This window comes from Dryobates pubescens, chromosome 5 (genome assembly GCF_014839835.1).
Source record: "Dryobates pubescens isolate bDryPub1 chromosome 5, bDryPub1.pri, whole genome shotgun sequence".
NCBI lineage: Eukaryota > Metazoa > Chordata > Aves > Piciformes > Picidae > Dryobates > Dryobates pubescens.
Window position 1 is genome coordinate 35,747,368 of NC_071616.1, and position 17,507 is coordinate 35,764,874.

Below are 17,507 nucleotides of genomic sequence, written 5' to 3' on the forward strand. Positions count from 1 at the left end.
AGGATTGGGGAGAGAGTGACTGGGCAAAAATGTCTTTTACCTGGCAGATTCTGGTGGAGTGGTTAAGCTTATCATGCTGGATGCTCCTCCCTATTAACTGTTTCTTCTCCAGACAACAAAATCAAACCATTGATTCACTCACTATTGAAATGTAGCTATTTCTGGCAAGGAGGAAGGAAGTTATTTAACAGAGGAGAGCAACACCCTGCAGTATCTGAAGTAGCAGGATGCTGCATCCAACCATCTATGGCATAGAAAATTTAGGAAGCAAAATTAAGTTGATCAAATTGGAACATGGTTTAACACTGCGGCTCTCCAGCAGAGCCATGCCTTATTTCAGGACCAGGAAAGGAAGTGAACATTTGAAAACAAGATGAACATTTGTAAACAGCACTGGCTTGTGGGATTGCTCCTCACTCTCACAACTCCATCCAGTTTACCTTGGACTTCTCTGAGACAGTATCCCCCAGTGCAACACCTCTGCATGTGCACCCCCGTGGGAACACTCTCCTGAGTTAGATAGCTTTGGAGCAGATGTCATGAGTGTCAGCATTTCTCATGCTGCAATAGCAAATGATGAGTTTGTGCCATTTTAGCCAGCCAAAGGCAGAGCGTCTCCATGGGAGGGAAGATCTCCAGTGCTTCTGAAGAAAGGTGTTTTGACCCTCACAATCTCTGCTGTTGGCGTGGATGTCACATCTCCAGGCCTATGGATAGGGCACTGGGGGCCCCCTGCAGCGACTCATGTCTCAGGAAGCTACACAGCTTGGTGGCAAAATGGCTTTTGACGGAATCTAATATGGATGGCAGTACCTCAGAAAGCAGATGTCAGGAGGAATAAGCCCTGGCCAGCTGGACTGCTGCATGATTTAGACAGCAGCTTAATGTCTGTTCCTTACCACCTCCAGGAGGGTGTCTCTGCTAATAGGGCTTCTTCCTGTCAACAGCCGTTCTCAGTTTCTTGAACAGTAATGAAGCAAAACTGCTTTGGGGTGGAAAATTTAGACAAGAGTGGGCAACACTCCAGACCTTTCCCAGGGTTCTTGTGAGCACATCCAGAAGGTCACATCTACATCTATGCTGTGGGGCAACCTTAAAACCAATTCTTCTAGCAATCCCATGGTCTAATCCTTATTAGTGGGGTTGCTCTGTGCACTCTCTGACCTACTGCCCACTGCAGAGCCGCAGAGTCAGTGTAACGCTGTTACAATTCAAGTGATTTCTGTGAATTCCATTAGGATGGTTTCTGCCAGGAATGAAAGCAGTCCTTTTATTTGATCTGGGCTGTAAAATGATCTGAATAATTTCAGATCACTGCCAGGGTCTGCCTGGGAAAGGAGTGGCAGTCAGATATGGTAAATGCAGCATACACTTAGATAGAAGTTTCAGGTTTTACAAATCACTCCCCTGGTTCAAGGAAATTTCTTGCACTGTATTCCACAGTATACTCATGGCCAGATGGATTACCTGCTATTCTCACTGTCCTTTGAGGCATCATCAAGTGGACACTGTTAAGACTGGCCCTCATAAACAGATATTCCCAGTTGGTCTGGTAACTCTGTGCTCATATTTTCAGAGATTTTAAGGGCAGAACAGATCATCTGCTCTGGCTTTTTACATAACACAAGCCCTCATTTTAATTCATCTGGGGCACACCCTATTCATTTTCACTTTCAAATATAATAAGGATAAAGTATGTCTTTGCACAGTCTTCAGATTTAGACTTAGAGAAGCCTTAATTGGTCTCATTTCATGTGTCTCCTGGGGACCAACAGAGGATCATTTCCTTTACCAAGTGCAGATATAAGTTCTAAATGATTCAAAAGATGGACTTTCCACTTCTTTCCTGGAAAAATAAAATATCTCCTTCTGCAAAAATGTCTTGCTTAGTATCTCCAGTGCTCCTAGTATTATCATATCTAGAATTGTTTTCATCTCAAAAGAGGCTACTGCCTTTCTTTGTGCACTGCCTCTCGGGGTGTGTACAGCTTTTGCTTGCCACCAAATTCACCTTAGTCTCACTTTGACGTTTCAGGTGTAAAGCCCTCAGATCCTTAAATCCACCACTGTCTTATTTTTTTTGGCCATGAGGCTGTGCCTGTCATCCAAGCTGAACCCTTTGCCTCTGAGCACACCCTGCTTGCACAAGTACCAGGCCTTGGGTGTCTCTCCACAGCCAGGAAGCTGCTGCCGCCCACTGGGGTGCCAGAGATACTGTCTCCATAGCAACGCAGGCTTTTTGTTTTTCTGATGAACAGTTGCAAAGAACAGAAAAAGCACATCTGGAGTTGCTGTATCAGCTGCACCTCCCTCCCTGAATGGGAGCAAGTGAAGTCTACAAGAGAGAGAAGTGTAGTGGGGTGCATTATTGTTTTAAGGCTGGGTTTGGGTTGGCCGCCTTACTACTGCCATATGAGGGGCTCTGCAAGGGAGTAGCTCAAACACATCAAGCTGCTCTGTATTCTCTACCTGCTACATTGTTCTGGGAATTGGAATAGGACTAATTTTTCTACCCCTCATTTGTAAAGCCAGAGTTTAAAAGTGCCCCTAGTTCAACTGCACATGTCAAGGAGGGCAGAAAACAATCATCTAATTTTTTTGGTAAGTGCTTGAAAAAGGTTCTTTAGATCTGTCATTATTTTAATTGTCTTTGTCTAATGCTAGCAGCAAGTGTGTTGCTGCTGTTGTCTGCCATCCGAGAAAGCCTCTTTTGCAGCACTTACTGGTTTGCTAGGTATCAGGCAGGAAAGCCATTACTGCCATGGGACCATACATAGCCCATTCTGGACTCTCTGTGGTTTCTTTAACTTCTTTGACTCCACTTTGACTCCTTATGGATCATCCCTCAAGTAATTTTTTTGCTCTGTTCTCAGAAGGGAGAGCAGATGAACCCATTCTTTCTCTGCACCCCCCTCCAGCTTCTGTTGCATAAAGCAGTTTCAGCAGAGAGTTTAAAAAAAGAGATGATGCTGTCTGGCTGTGTCCAGCAGAGGAAGAGGCAGAGGAATCAGGCTCTCTGCCATCAACCTCTAACTTCAGCAGGCGGGATGTGGGAAAAAGCAAAGCCCAACCCCAGCCAAATAAAGCTGGCCTGCAAAAGACCTTCATTCCTGAGGAATTTTTGAATTAAATACTGGCTGCAGTCAGCCAGATTCCACAGAAAATGACTATGTCAACTGGTTTTAAATAACAGTCTTTCATGTATATGTTTTTTATGTTGCTTCCCATTGTCTGTTGATTTCCCCATGGACACTGGGAAACTAAATCTTTTGCTCAACACATTTTTATTCCTTCTTACTTGGAAAACATGGACTTTTGTGTCTAACTTGCAGTAAGATGGCTGGCTATGCATTGCTTGCTGCCCACTCCCCAAATGGCCAGACGGAGAAGGCGACGGCTGCCTTTGTGCAGCTGGCAAAATCAGTGCCTCCTTTGGGTTTTATGAATGCTTACAACTCATTCCCATAGCAGCCCCTGTTACTTTTCCTATTATTTTAGTAGTGCTGCAGGACTCCCTCTGTACTGCTGCCTATGGAAAAGCCAGTCCTGACTACACTGGGCTTCCTTTGTAAACAGGCAATTCATTTCTAAACCTTCTCCTAGGAGTGCCAGCTCCAATGTGCAACAGTAGCCACAGACTGCAGAATTATTTTTGTAACTTACCTACCTCCAGCGTTGGGTCAGGAAATGAGAGTTAGTCCCTCCTGGGGACACAGTGCCCTCATTACACTGTAGTAGAAGAAATCCGATTTCTTTGGACAAAAAATGGAACAGCTAAAGCCACCCGAATCCTTCTGTCTGGAAGAAAGTCTGACAGGGACTTGGAAAAGGCAGCTACAGTACTCCTTGAAATTACTGAAAGCAAATGGTAATGAGAAGCAACTGGAAAGAATGAAATTTTCCACAGGACTTTATCTACCATCCATATGGCCCAGATTGTATGGCTATGGCCTGAAAATAAAGACAGATCCCTTACAACCACCTCTGTGTTCCTTGCCATTGCCACAGTATGGATTTATTTTTAATGGCACCCAAACATGCCATAAGAAAGCACACAAGGCTGCTTCCCCACAGGGCAAGTCTGTTGCTGTTAACTGCTGCACCTAAGAGTTAGTGGCTCTGCTGCTGCCATAGTATACTTCTTTTATGAAGGCTTCATCACATGATGTTGTTAGTCAAACATTTCTGTCATACTGTAGGTCTTGAACATGGTTGTCTTCCATCTGTGTCACTGCTTTGATATATAATATCATGTGAGTATAATGTTCCTCTGGCTTTTCACTGGCAAAGATGAAATGATCTACAACCCAGCTCTGCATGGAAAGACCTTTAGGGCAAACCTGATGCCCCCCTCTTAAACCTCACCAGAACAGCTTCTGGCTTGGCCTAGGCTTCCTTTGCTTGGAGAAAGCACCTCGGTCATGATCTGCTGTTTGATTTGCTAAATCATTTCAGCATCTTGGATTTAACTGAACAGTTAAGAAGGAAGAGCAAGGGAGAGTGGACTGCATTACCTCTAGTGCAATAATCTGTCAGAACTGGGCTTTTCTAATGGTTCCTAATCTCTGGACTTTCTGCTTGATACTTTAACTCTTCCCTAGGATGTGGAGACAAGCTACCACATCATACCTGGCGAGAGACACAAAGTTAGGAATGTAATTTGTTTGAATTTGTCTCACTTGCTATGCCAAATATTTGTAAATACATAAGAATTAAACCATAACGTGGTGGGTTCACTATCTTTAAATCATTAGAGTTGGTACCTAATTCATGGAGACACTGCAGTAAAAGGTGAGCCGAGCAGCAGTCTGAAGGAAGTCATGTTCACAGTATCCTCTCTATAGCAAGAAAGAAGCATATTGATACTTGCCAAAAGGACACAAAGCAAGAAGTGAGTGCCATCAGAGGAATGAATGGACAATACAATAAACCCAAGCCTTCCTCATGGGGCAGAAGAGGGTGGCTGGCCTTTCAAATCCCAAAGCAGTTCCTGTTTCTGCCAGGAATTAAATGTATATCTAATATTCAATTATGCCTTTGAGTACATAGTCTTTGCTCGGAGGAGGAGGAGAAGAGAGACCATGGTTATGATCATTAAATTGGCTTTGCTTTACAGCCTAGCAGGGGTGGCATTAGCTGGTCATCTTCAGAGTCTGTCCTTTCTGAACCCAATGGGGAGGCAGAACTGGGCTGCCAGACCAGGCCTGTCCCACCATGCCAGCCAGGGGCACCAGAGCAGCCCCAGTGCTGGGCATCAGGCACCTCCCTAGAGATGGGAACAGGCCAAGGCTGTGCTGCAATGTCAGCTCCCCACAGCAGGAGCTGGAGACCACCACTCTATGGTGTTGCTGATGCAGCAACTGAGGGCCCTGAGTGGACTGAAACAGGGTCCTGGGCCATGGACATGGTGGGAGGAACTCCAATGAGGCTATTAGTGCCCTGGCAGTCAGGACTGTAACACCATGAGCTATTTAAAAACAGCATCAGAAACCTCATGCCATTTTCCTGTTTCAGGGTCTCCAAGCAGCTGGGGTGGGATCTGCATTCCCTGAGCATGCTCTTGCTCCTCCTTTAGTCTGAATGAGCTTGATCTGAGTTAGTTAACGACTTTTAAATCTTTTCTGCACCAGTTTTGTGTGACTTCATTGTCAATCCAGAAGGAATTTGGCCATTTGTAAGCGATTTCCGTCTGTAAATTAAATGTGCTCCTGGTACCCTTCCAGTAGAGAGAGCTACTGGTGATACCTGTGTAGCACCAGCAGTATCATACAGAGATGCTCAAAAGGAGATAAGAGAGCTAATTTGGGGTCAGGAAAGAAATGTGGCTGTGTTATATGTACACATTCAAAAGAGAAGGTAAGGAGCCCAGTGAGAGAGCTACATTAAAGTGACTGCATTGCTTTGGGTATTACAGTTGACTTGGATATCTTTTAAATCCACTATATGGTGGGCACCCCTTAGAGGCTTCAGTTTACATTTCTAGCTGCTTTAAAGTGCTTCTGACACAGAATAAATATTCCCTGCTGAGTCACCCCTTTCACTTCCGTAGCTCTGGCCCTGTGTGGGGATACTGGAGACTGACACAGACTCTTTAGCAGCAGCAGCACCCCAATGAATCACTCCTATGGAAACAGCCACAGATTTTGTGTGTGACATTGGCAGAGCTTCCAAAGACAGAGCTCTAATTATACTCAGCCTGGGTTGTGCACATATCTGTGAGCTTTCCACTCTTCTGCCCAGGGTGCTACGTATGTGAAATTGTTCAGACTCCTGTTTTGACTGGAGGAGGCCTTGCCTGTTGCAAGCTAACAATAGTCAGAATATAACGTGTCAGCAGAAAGAAAGAAAGAAAGAAAGAAAGAAAGAAAGAATGAAAGGAAGAAAGGAAGAAAGAAAAAAAGAGAGAGAAGTGTATATACACACATAAAAACCCAACCAACTCATAGTAAAAGATCATAAAAAATGGAGCATGTCAGTAAAATATTTTGGCATTTCATTGGTGCAAATACCCAGACTCCCTAAGCACTTTCAATGCATAATCCAGATTTACTGCCTTTCTGAGATGGCTGAAGTGGTGGATGCTTTAAAGCCTGACATGAGTGACCATAAGCATGAATTGTACAAATCCAGAGTTACAATTTTACAGCCTGTGTGAACACTTTTAACTGTGTGCCTTGGAGATTTATTGAGGTTCTCTATGTTTGAAGTGTTTTTGTGAAGAAAATTAGAATGTCAGTTAAAAATGTGAAAATGACCAATAAATTCTCTTCAGTTTTGGGAGGTCAAAGGAAAAAAATCTGTTGGTTGCATCTCAAACAAAAGCCCCCCTCAAAGAAAAATCTTTCCTTTCTCTCACCTTCTCTCCTATTTTAAAAAGTCGATTCAACTTTATGAAGATTACCAAGAACTTTAGACCTGGAAGATGAAAAATGTCTAAGCTTCACACAGTCAGGAAAAAGCCAGTAGTGACAGGACAAGCTTCCCCTTTGTGCTGTTCCCCAGCCAGTGTAGTGGTGATTTCATTCATGCTGCTCTCAGCTTCCTAGACTACTGCATAAAGTTAGCCAGTAATTGGATGGAAACCCTCTCCCTCATTTCAAGACAGCGTGTAACAGCTGTCACCTTTCAGCATCAAAAAGACCTGAACTGGTGACTTAAACAGAAGCCACATCTACATCCTTCTAGTTGCAAGGAACCATATTTCAGACTTGACTCAGCTCATCACCTCCCACCCTCATTACCTCAGATTCCTGCTGAGATTGACTGCAGAATGATGAAAATAGCAAGACAAGGCATTTCGTGTTGTATTTCTGATCTGTAAAGGAAAGCAAAGAATGAGAAATGTCAGGAGTAAAGCCAGCCTTAGGAGATATCCTCCCAGACAAAAGTGATTTGGAAGCACAACCATCTTTATTTTAATGCCTTTCTGAATAAGACCTCTGAATCTTTTGATGCATGGGCCACCACTAATGTGATCAAATCATACTTAGACTGTCTGTGGGTTTCTAAAGCACCTATCATTGCTGCAGCTAGGTGACAGATTACAAGAATTAGAAGAGACATTGCTGCAGTTCCATTTATACCATATTCTCTATCCCCCCTAAGGCATTTTAAGATGGATTCTCTGGTCTCTGCTAAATTTGCTTTGCACTGGTTATGGAGCATAGAGAGAAGTCAAACAGGCAGGAAAATCCCACAGGAAAATTCCCTCAATACGAGGGAGGTCTGTGCCAGTTGTATAGCTGTCTCTTCTCTGCTGGCTGTCCCTCTAGTCTCAGCAGGAGCAGGATGAAACAAAATGCTATATTACACCAGATCTGTCTCTGGTATAAGGTCCATTATCTTGTTTGTACTGGTGGTGTAAACTGGAGTGTGTGATTTATTGTTATAGCTTCCAGTTAAGGCAGCTAACATTTGGACATCTGCCCCTCCATCATTCCTTAGTCATGGGTCAAGGTCTCTCTTACGCTAACTGTTTTTCAGGATAGCCACAGGGAAAGACACTCACTGTCTGGCAAATGACTTCATGGAGAAGGATTACTGTGTGCAGGACCACCATTTATTGGTCCTAGGCTGAGGTCAGGCTGAGTTGTTGCTCTACTGGAGAACATGACAAGATGTTCTCACTGCTGAAGGTTTTCTGGCTCATGAGATCTTTTTGCCTCTGAGGGTGGCAAAACAGAGCTATGGGCTTCCCAACCTCAACCTGCTCACAGGGAAACCAATCATTGTTTCTTCTTTTCTCTTGCCTGTGTTTTCACACAAGTTAATCAGACTCCTTTTACTGACTGTTGTTGATAATCTCCTCCAGCCCCCACAAACCTCTCTGAACCAAGCTGGCCAGCCTAGTCATCAGAAAAGGGGTAGTTTCAGGTTCCAGTTTTACCTGGATTCATAATCTGCCTGCTATGCAATGAAAGTGCAGTTTCTCACATGTTATTAGTCTTACTGCACCCTGTACTTACTGCAGCCCAGAGAACCTCAAGACACTCCTTCTGCAAGCTCCTTGCTTGCACAACCAGCCGTATCATACAACCAGTTGAGTAAATGTTTCTAACTGCTTCTTAAAACCAGATCAGGTTTTTGCCTTACTAAATCCATTGGGAGGCCTTCATGGAGTGTCAATGCTCTCAGCATTTGAAACCTGACAATCCCCAGCCCAAATGTATGCATGTCTAGTTTCTACCCATTTGTTCTTGTGCCAGCATTGTCCTTTATCTTTAAATAGCTCTTTTCTCCTCCCCATGTATTCACCCCCTGAAGTATTTATTTATAGATTGCAATTACATCCCCCCCTTGCTAGGCTAAACAAGCCAGGCTCCTTAGTTAATTAAGCTCTGGTGAATGATGCAAGGCCAAGCATCATAGATGCCCAAAATCTGCCTCAGTCAGGGGTACATTAGCAGATCATCAGGAGCCAAAAAGGACACGATTTTATGTGAAATGGTTCTAACTGCCCTCCTATTTGACAGGAAGCTTCTTAGTTCAGGCTGCCATCAAGTCCTCACTAGCCAGTCCTCCATTTTATCTTTAAGGTGAGGCAGATGTGGGCTGCCTTTGAAGCACCCTGTTCCACCCTGCTTGATGTATCCAAGTGGCTGGGTAATCCATACTACATTAATCACATTGAGGTTTATTTTAGAAGTAGAATTAAGAAGTGAAAAACACATGAATCTCAACTGCTTGCTCGTTCAAAACGTGTCCAGACAGGAACAGGAAATGTGTGAGAGGCAACAGTCCTGCATCAGCCCTGGGAGATGGGTTGGAGGAGTTAACAGGGCTTTTCCATCTCTAGCCTGTAGGACTGCTGTAATTCATCATTTCTATTGCATCATAAATTAGACAACACTTCACAAGCACAGAGGCAGTTCTTGCTTCCCTGAAGTCTGTACGGCAGGACTCTCAGAACAGGGTGCCTGGCTGAGGCATGCTCTTCCCCAGAAAGGTTTCCATTATGAATACCACGCCTACAGGACTATGTGACAATACTGCCCCATTGTCCCATTTGGAGTGGGAGTAAAAAAGCTGGGGAAGGCAGAGGGCTTTTTTACCAATTCCCCCATAACACAGCTGGACTTCTTGTCTCTCCACTGCCTGTTTTTGCATTGCCCGGATGGAGAATAGGCTTCTTGGGGCTTTGATGCAGTCTGGCTGTCCTCCAGCAATATCCACAGTGCTCCCTCCCCTCCCATATGCTCTCCATTAACATCCTCCTGTCTGCTGAATAAGGAAAGAATAACTCTTCCAGCCCCAGCCAGAGCCCCTGAGCCAGGGGAGTTCATCAGTCAGACTGGTTTCTCCTGAACCCAGAATAGGCCTCGTTAATGGGCCAGGAGGGGATTTTATTTTGCCTTTCAGCTAGTGGCTGCCCTGAGCCAGAAGTCGAGTCAAGTTACTGTGTCCGGGAATCTCAGCTATTCCAAGAGTAGGAGCAAGTGAGCTGCTGACTCAGGAGGTTTCCCAGTATTTTTAAGCAGGGCTTGGTCCTGTTAGAACAAACTGAACTGTTGCTCTTGCTTCCTTCTAGCCCCAGGACAGGGATTTACAAAAGTCACAGTCACTGGAACAGGCTGGGGAAGAGAACTGGAGCAGAACTGTGGATTACCCTCTTTCCTGGCATGGACACAGCTCCTCACAAAGACTCATGTTAGTCCTTTAGCCTCTTTTTGCTCCTCTCCTTAGAGGGCTGTTTAGTATAGTACAGACATCCACAAGCTATGAGGCAGCTCAGCTTTATTTGCATCCTTTTCTAAAAAGGAAGATAAAATCAGCGGGAGAAACAGACTTACATTTCATTGCAAATCAGAAGGGAGACTGATGTTCAAGAATCCCTCCCTCCCTGTACCCTGTTGTCACCCAGAGATCACCTTGCTTGTCTTGTGCAGGGATGCAGGAGGATCTCTCCTGTGTAGCTAAAATCTTTCTTTTGGTTTTCCAGAGCCTGAAACAGAGTCCCAACCTGCATCTGGGACAAGTAATTAGAACTCATGCTGAGTTCAGGATTCTTGTCCTCATTTCAAGTCTGCCTTCATGCTCTTATCTCTTCAAAAGGAACCAATTTATAGAGGTTAGCAGAGATGAGGCTTCTAAAGCAGTCCCCCACACTCACCTCTCCAGAAGCAGCGCATACTCCTTTGCACAGACAATGAAGTCATTGAAGACCATATGTTTGCACTTTTGCATCCCTCCATCTCCCAGCACCACTCTGCCTTCAGCCAGCCTGTTACAACATGTCTCCTCTTAACCCCTGCAAAACTCTGTCAGCACAAAGAGCCTCAGCTTTCTCCTTCCAGGTCATGTTAGTCTTTTCTTCTTCGCTGCCTCTCTCCATGCCCTGTTTTCTCTTGCTGTCCTATTCTCTTCCTCAAACTCACTTCAGCAATGAATAACCAGCTTAGTGTGTAAAAGGAAGTTAGGTACAAGCTGGTGTTTATAAACCAGAAGGTTTCAATCTGCCTACAGTTATTGTGGCATGTCTATCCCAGCCACATTTCCTATGACTAGGATCTGATAGAGGGGCAAAGACAAAAGTCCCCAGTTTGAACAGCTAAGGAGCTTTTGCCTTGTGGCTCAAATGGCACTTGTCTCTGAATTACGACCAGATGTGTAGGACACTTCTCTTAGCCAGCATCTCACAGAGATTTCGCTACGTTATGGGGCTTTTCAGTTACCTTTTTGAAAGGCTGAATGCCTCTTCAGTGGTGCCCAACATTACAGTGGTAACAAACTGCAGACTAAGGCTCTGGCCCAGTTACCTTTGGCATGCTGCTTGCTTTGGATTGTGAGCTCTGCAGAGGTCCACAGATGGTGCCTGGGAGTTGTAATGGGTACAGGAAAGCAGCCAGGGAGGAAGAGCATGCTCTGGGACATTTTTCTTTCTGGAAAACTGACAAGTGCTGATTTTTCTCCGTGACTTCTTACACATCATTTGTGTTAGGATGGAATTCCTATCTACAGTTTGTCCATTGAATGACCCCAAGAAATCTAGGCATCTTCCTCCAAAAGTCTTTGAATCAGATAATCTGTTTCATTGCAGCTAACCAGGGCATGAACTAAGTATGCGGAGCTGCAACAGAGTGAAAATGAACTGCAGAGAGCAATGACTGTTGGAAACAGATTTCATTTGGCCTGCTTGCTACCTGTGAGACACATATCCCTGTGAAAAAGGCAGGATAAACCAGCTCTGATAAATATGACCAGGTGAAATAACTTATTACTCAGACTGTCATCTAGTTCAGTGAATCACACGTGGTATGTCTAGAAAGTTGGTAGCACCCCAGAAGTCACTGACTATTAAGTTTAATTAAGGTCTTGTCTCATATTTAATAGCAATGGAGTTTACATGACAGTCTAGAGAAGGGTGGGGAAGGCCAACACGGGCTTGAACTGAGCACTTACCACCCTGTAGTATCCAGAATGCCTAAGAAAAAGTCAGCATAGCATTTGTATTTGTAGCCAAGGCTTATTTGCAAAAAGTGATAGAATGTGATAAACAAGATTCCATGCTGCAGTTGTGTTAGCTAAAAAGCAAGAATCCAGGCTGAGGGCAAAGGATGGACACAGAGAGATAGAGGGGATGTCCTGAGCAGGATGGCTCCCGTGAAGGCAATCCTGAAGATGCTGTGAGCACCAAATGTCCAGCTTCAGAGACAAAGACTGTCTCGAGAGTGTCTGGTTAAACCCAGCTAAGCCATCAGGATACTTCTCTCCTTGAAGGGAGGAAGCCCAAATGCTGCAGTGTTGCAGGCAGACAGAACAGCATGTGCTGTGTGATGTGAAATATTTAAGCATATATGGGCTTTGTGGCGTTGCCTGCAAATCTGCACAGTACCAGTGTGATGACTTGTAGAGCCAGGAGCTGGGTTAAGCAAAGGAGTTCCCTGGTGGGCATAACCTGGCTGCTGTCCTATGCAGGGCATGTGATTGAAAGATACTGCTTGGCTATGGGGAAACCCTGAAATCTCACACTGTCCCTTTTGGGAAAAAACAACAACAACCAACCACCACCAACAAAAAAACCCACCACAAAACAACAACAACAAAAAACCCACCACAAAACCACCATTTGCCCCATCTCTGTCTTCCAGAGACTCCTGCTTCTCCTCATTTTCTAGGTACGCACCCAAGGAAACAGAAATACTCGCTGACTTCCCCAGCTTGCTCTAGCTGCAGAGCAGTGACTGTGACAGGGAAGGTGTACAGCTTGTATATCTTATGCCCATGGATTACCCTTCCCACTGGATGACTCTTCCACCAGGTGCAGAGGTGTCTCCTGGTGAGGCAGTCATTCAGCTGCTTGAGGTGACGCACATGTGCCCACTTGACTCTCTCCTGGAAAACCTCACACCTCCCTTAAGGGTTGCTCACACCCATCTATATCCTTGTCCATGTAACCCTAATGCTATCACATTAACGCAGCCGAGACGTATGCTAGTGGGAACGAAACATGAAAGCTTTTCCCTTCACACTTGTTTTTCTGGTTTGAAAGAGTAGGGTGTGAGTCCCAGGGTGGGTGGCAGAGGGGTAGGTGCTCCTTCCGACAACATAGCAGCCCTGCTCCAGGACTGACAAGACACCTGACCTGCAACAGCTTGTATGGAACTCAAGAGCTTCAGGTCACTTTTGACCCGAGGTGGCGCTTAGTGTCGCTGGTAATTGTTACTTCCTCACACAAAGCAAACAAAATTCCTGCTGCACCGGCACAGTCACCTGCTGTGGTTTACCCAGGGGGGAAGGAGTGGTCAGTGACGGCCTGGCTGATGCAAGAGAGTGAGAGGCCTGTGCTGCTCTGTGCCTCTCCCTGCCTTTTGAGGAGATTAAGGACATCCACAATCCTTCAGAGTGCACACTAGCCAGTTTTCCTCTCCCATACGTGTACACCCCACACTAAACACGTGACGGTCTTGTGGAAGGAGTGCTCATAGGTGTATGACTTGAAGTGCATAGGAGAGGAACATGCTGATGTCCCTTCCTTTCCAGGCCAGCTTGGAGGGTGGGTGGAAGGGGCTGAGAGTGTGGAGGAGGAACTACTCGCTGCAGATGACTCTCCTTTGTAAGGGCACAAACCAGTGCCCCAAATGGCTTCCCCCGCTCTGAACACCAGAAGCCTCCAAAGAGGCAAATGCCGTTTTTGCAGAGGATTTTTTTTCCTTGTTGCAGGCAGGGCCAGCTGCGTTCCAAACCCATGACCCCTCTGAAGGGAGGAAATCTGAGCCCGCAGGCAGTTGTGCTGGGGAGGGCTGTGCTCTCACGTTTCTGTTTTGTTTTGGAGCCTCTGATAAGTGGTGGGCTTGCTTTTTTCCCTTCCTTTCTTCTTTCTTTCTTTCTTTCTTTCTTTCTTTCTTTCTTTCTTTCTTTCTTTCTTTCTTTCTTTCTTTCTTTCTTTCTTTCTTTCTTTCTTTCTTTCTTTCTTTCTTTCTTTCTTTCTCTTTCTTTCTTTCTTTCTTTCTTTCTTTCTTTCTTTCTTTCTTTCTTTCCTTCTTTCCTTCTTTCTTTCTTTCCTTCTTTCCTTCTTTCTTTCTTTCCTTCTTTCTTTCTTTCTTACATTCTTTCTTTCTCTGCCTCTCTCACTCTCTTTTTTGGTCTTTGTTTTCTCCCTCTGAACGTATTTCCACAGCCTCAAGGAAGGAATGAAAAAAAAAAAAAAAAAGAAAAAAAAGAAAGAAAAGAAGTGTGTATATATATATAAAAAAACGGGTTCTGGAATGGGAACAAGTATGTTTCAAATTACAGAAAGGATGTGAAAGGTTCAAGAATTTGAGCCCTGACTCCGCCTGTGTCTGTCTCCACCCCCCCAGAGAGCAGCTCGCTTTGTGGCTTTTCCACTGCGCTGCACAATAATGTGGCAGCGGGGCCAGACCGCCCGGCGATCCCAGGCAGGAGGGAGGGAGGGAGAGGGTGAGGGTGCCCTTGGCATGGGAGCAGCCATGTCGTACTCCAGCGCTGCCTGTGCCCGGCAGGCCCGGAGCCCCCACACCCTGGCTGGCAAGCCCGTTGCCTGGCTGGATTGTCAAGGGTATCGCGCATTTGTTTTGAGCTTGGTGGGTTGGGTTTGGTGGGTTGTTTTTTTTTTGGTCTCCTGGCGTGTGTATGTGTGTCTCTGTGCAGGACTTTTTCCTTCTAGTGGTTAAGCTCCATCGCAGGAAATGAGCTGAGGACCCACTTCTGAGGGCGGAGCGCCCTCTGCTAGGTGGAAAGCGAGGAAAAGCAGGCAAAGGTGCAGCTTTAGGGTAGAGAGCAAGTGTTTTGCTGCTGCTGCTGCTGCAGACACTCGTTGTCCTCCTTAGGCACTTACACACTGACAGAAGCCAGTGAGTGGTCGCATCAGTGCCCTCATGGTGACTCAGAGGGAGGGATGGTCACTATGCTGTAAGTTGTACCACAGCAATAAGCCTCTAATTGCCCTCGCTTAGACTTCTCAGCACACAGTGTAACTGAGTCCCATACCCCAAAGATAGAGTGAGGATAAACTACTGGCAAAGAGGCCTGTTGAAGTGGCTTGACTTTCCCTTACTCGGAAGGCTCATGATTAGATCAGGTCAGATCTCAGTCACTCATGGAGGATAATACTCTGGAAAGATTTTCCATCATATGACCACTTTATCCTATGACCCCAAATGAATACAGAATACAGAATTAACCAGGCTGGAAAAGAGCTCCAAGATCATCGAGTCCAACCTATCACCCAACACCATCTAATCAACTAAACCATGGCACTAAGTGCCTCATCCAGTCTCTTAAACACTTCCAGTGATGGTGACTCTACCACCTCCCTGGGCAGCCCATTCCAAGAGCCAACCACTCTTTCTGTGAAGAATTTCTTCCTAACATCCAGCCTAAACCTCCCCTGGTGCAGCTTGAGACTGTGTCCTCTTGTTCTGTTACAGGTTGTCTGGGAGAAGGGACCAACCCTCACCTGTCTACAACCTCCCTTCAGGTAGTTGTAGACAGCAATAAGGTCTCCCCTGAGCCTCCTCTTCTCCAGGCTAAGCAACCCCAGCTCCCTCAGCCTCTCCTCATAGGGCTTGTGCTCCAAACCCCTCCCAAGCTTTGTTGCCCTTCTCTGGACACATTCCAGCAAGTCAACATCTTTCCTAAAAAGATGGGCCCAGAACTGGACACAGTACTCAAGGTGTGGCCTGACCAGTGCTGAGTACAGGGGCAGAATGACCTCCCTGCTCCTGCTGGCCACACTGTTCCTGATACAGGCCAGGATGCCATTTGCCTTCTTGGCCACCTGGGCACACTGCTGGCTCATGTTCAGCCTACTATCAACCAGTACCCCCAGATCCTTTTCTGCCTGGCTGCTCTCCAGCCAGCCTGTAGCCACTCTGACATCAGCCTGTAGCAGAGACCACCAGGGAATGCACACAGTCAAGTTTCCTGGAAGGAGGATCCTGTGAATAAGGTTATATGGCAGGACAGTATTTCCTTGTTCTCCCATGACATGATAAGATACACCCCTTCCTGTGAGGCTGTGAAGGCTAGTGTACTTGTCTCTTGAGACATGCACAGCTAATAGCATGTTTATGGATGAGCTAAAGTCCTCATGAGGCGTCTGAAACAGAAGAGGCTACCAGAGCAATCTGTCCAGCCTGTGGCATGTGTCCAGCTGCCATCTCAGCAGCCTGAAAGAAAGAGTGTGGCAAGGAATGAACTATGAGTTGATTGCATTCTTCTGGTGGGCCAAATTCAGCATTCAATCCTTTGGCTGATCTCTCTGAATTACAAACCTGTGAAATAGATAAGGAGTCACCAAGATAAGAGTAACATACATTTTTCAAGACCTGATCTTGGCCTTTGCAGTCTCTTGCAAAAACCATTAGCATGAATGACCTGAATCTGCTGCCTCATGCAGAGAAAATTAAATGTTGACCTTGTAAACTTTTACTTCATCATCTCTTCAGATTCTGTAACACATCTGTGACAGATCCAGGTGAGGTTTTACTCGTGGACAAGGGGCTTAAGCATCTCAGTTGCACTGAAAGGTAGATGCATTGTGCATGGCCTGCTCCCAGTCCCATGATGTTTCATTTTGTGCATGGCTGCAGGATGCCCCTTTGCATAAGGCATTTGTCCACTGATACACACTGAATGCCTTTTGATATACTCATTATATGGATGGGAGGCCACCGGAACAAAGAACTATTGATGTAAGTTTAAAAGATGAAGACTACTATCAGCGTAGCCATTTCAGCAACCCATGAGAGTTCTCCTTTGAAAGTAAAGCCAAAAACCTTTAGGCCAGTTCAGCTAGACAGATCAAAGATCTTCAGTGTGAACAAGCTGAGATAGGCTGGCATATAACATTAGTCCTTATACTTACCCTCAGATTGCCAGAGATGCTGACGAGTGGTGTCTTTTTTAATGCAAGATGTGGTATCCTAAGTGTTGCAGTGGTGCCTGGGAAGTCAGTCTCAGCTGGGTCTCATTTTGCTGGATGAGATCCACAACAAAAAAACATTTCCCCTGCAAAAGATCCAAGGGATCATCTAAACACTAAGCACTCTGCATGTTGTGTTTTCAAAACTCATTACTTAAACAGTGTTACTTTCTTTTTAATATTGAAGAGATCTGACAATGTCACTCAGCTGTGTCACTCTCACAAGTTATGGAAGATGCAGAGATTATGTTTAGCCAGCTTTCTGCACTGTCTAATTTTGTGCTGGCAGGCTGAATTCCTGAAGTATGTTAGATGAGTCTCAGAGCTGCCTTAATTTATGCTGGCCAAACCTTTTCCTTCTGCGCCATTTCACAGGTGCAGAATCAGCAAAGCAATTAATGTTTCACTCCCCAACTGCTCCTGCTCAGTATCTACCACAGTTTCTCCCTGAGTTCCCAGCAAGGGGAAAATGCAGCCACCAAGCCTGAAAAAGCTTTATTGATCTCAGAGTGCTCAGAGAGACTCTGCAACAATACCAACTGCAATTACATCCCTCCACCACACTGCTTGCGTGAGAGAGCTATAATATTCACTAGTTCTCCTAGGACAGAAGGTTACACCTAGT

General features: G+C 45.4%; 1 protein-coding gene across 1 annotated transcript in view; it reads right to left on the reverse strand.

Moving 5' to 3' along the window:
* The window catches only part of LRRC74A (leucine rich repeat containing 74A), a 63,337-nt gene that overhangs the window by 21,761 nt on the left and 24,069 nt on the right, over window positions 1-17,507 (reverse strand). Inside the window, 1 exon segment of the mRNA XM_009909386.2 lies at window positions 7,242-7,315. Within this exon segment, the coding sequence (XP_009907688.2) occupies window positions 7,242-7,315 (74 nt within the window).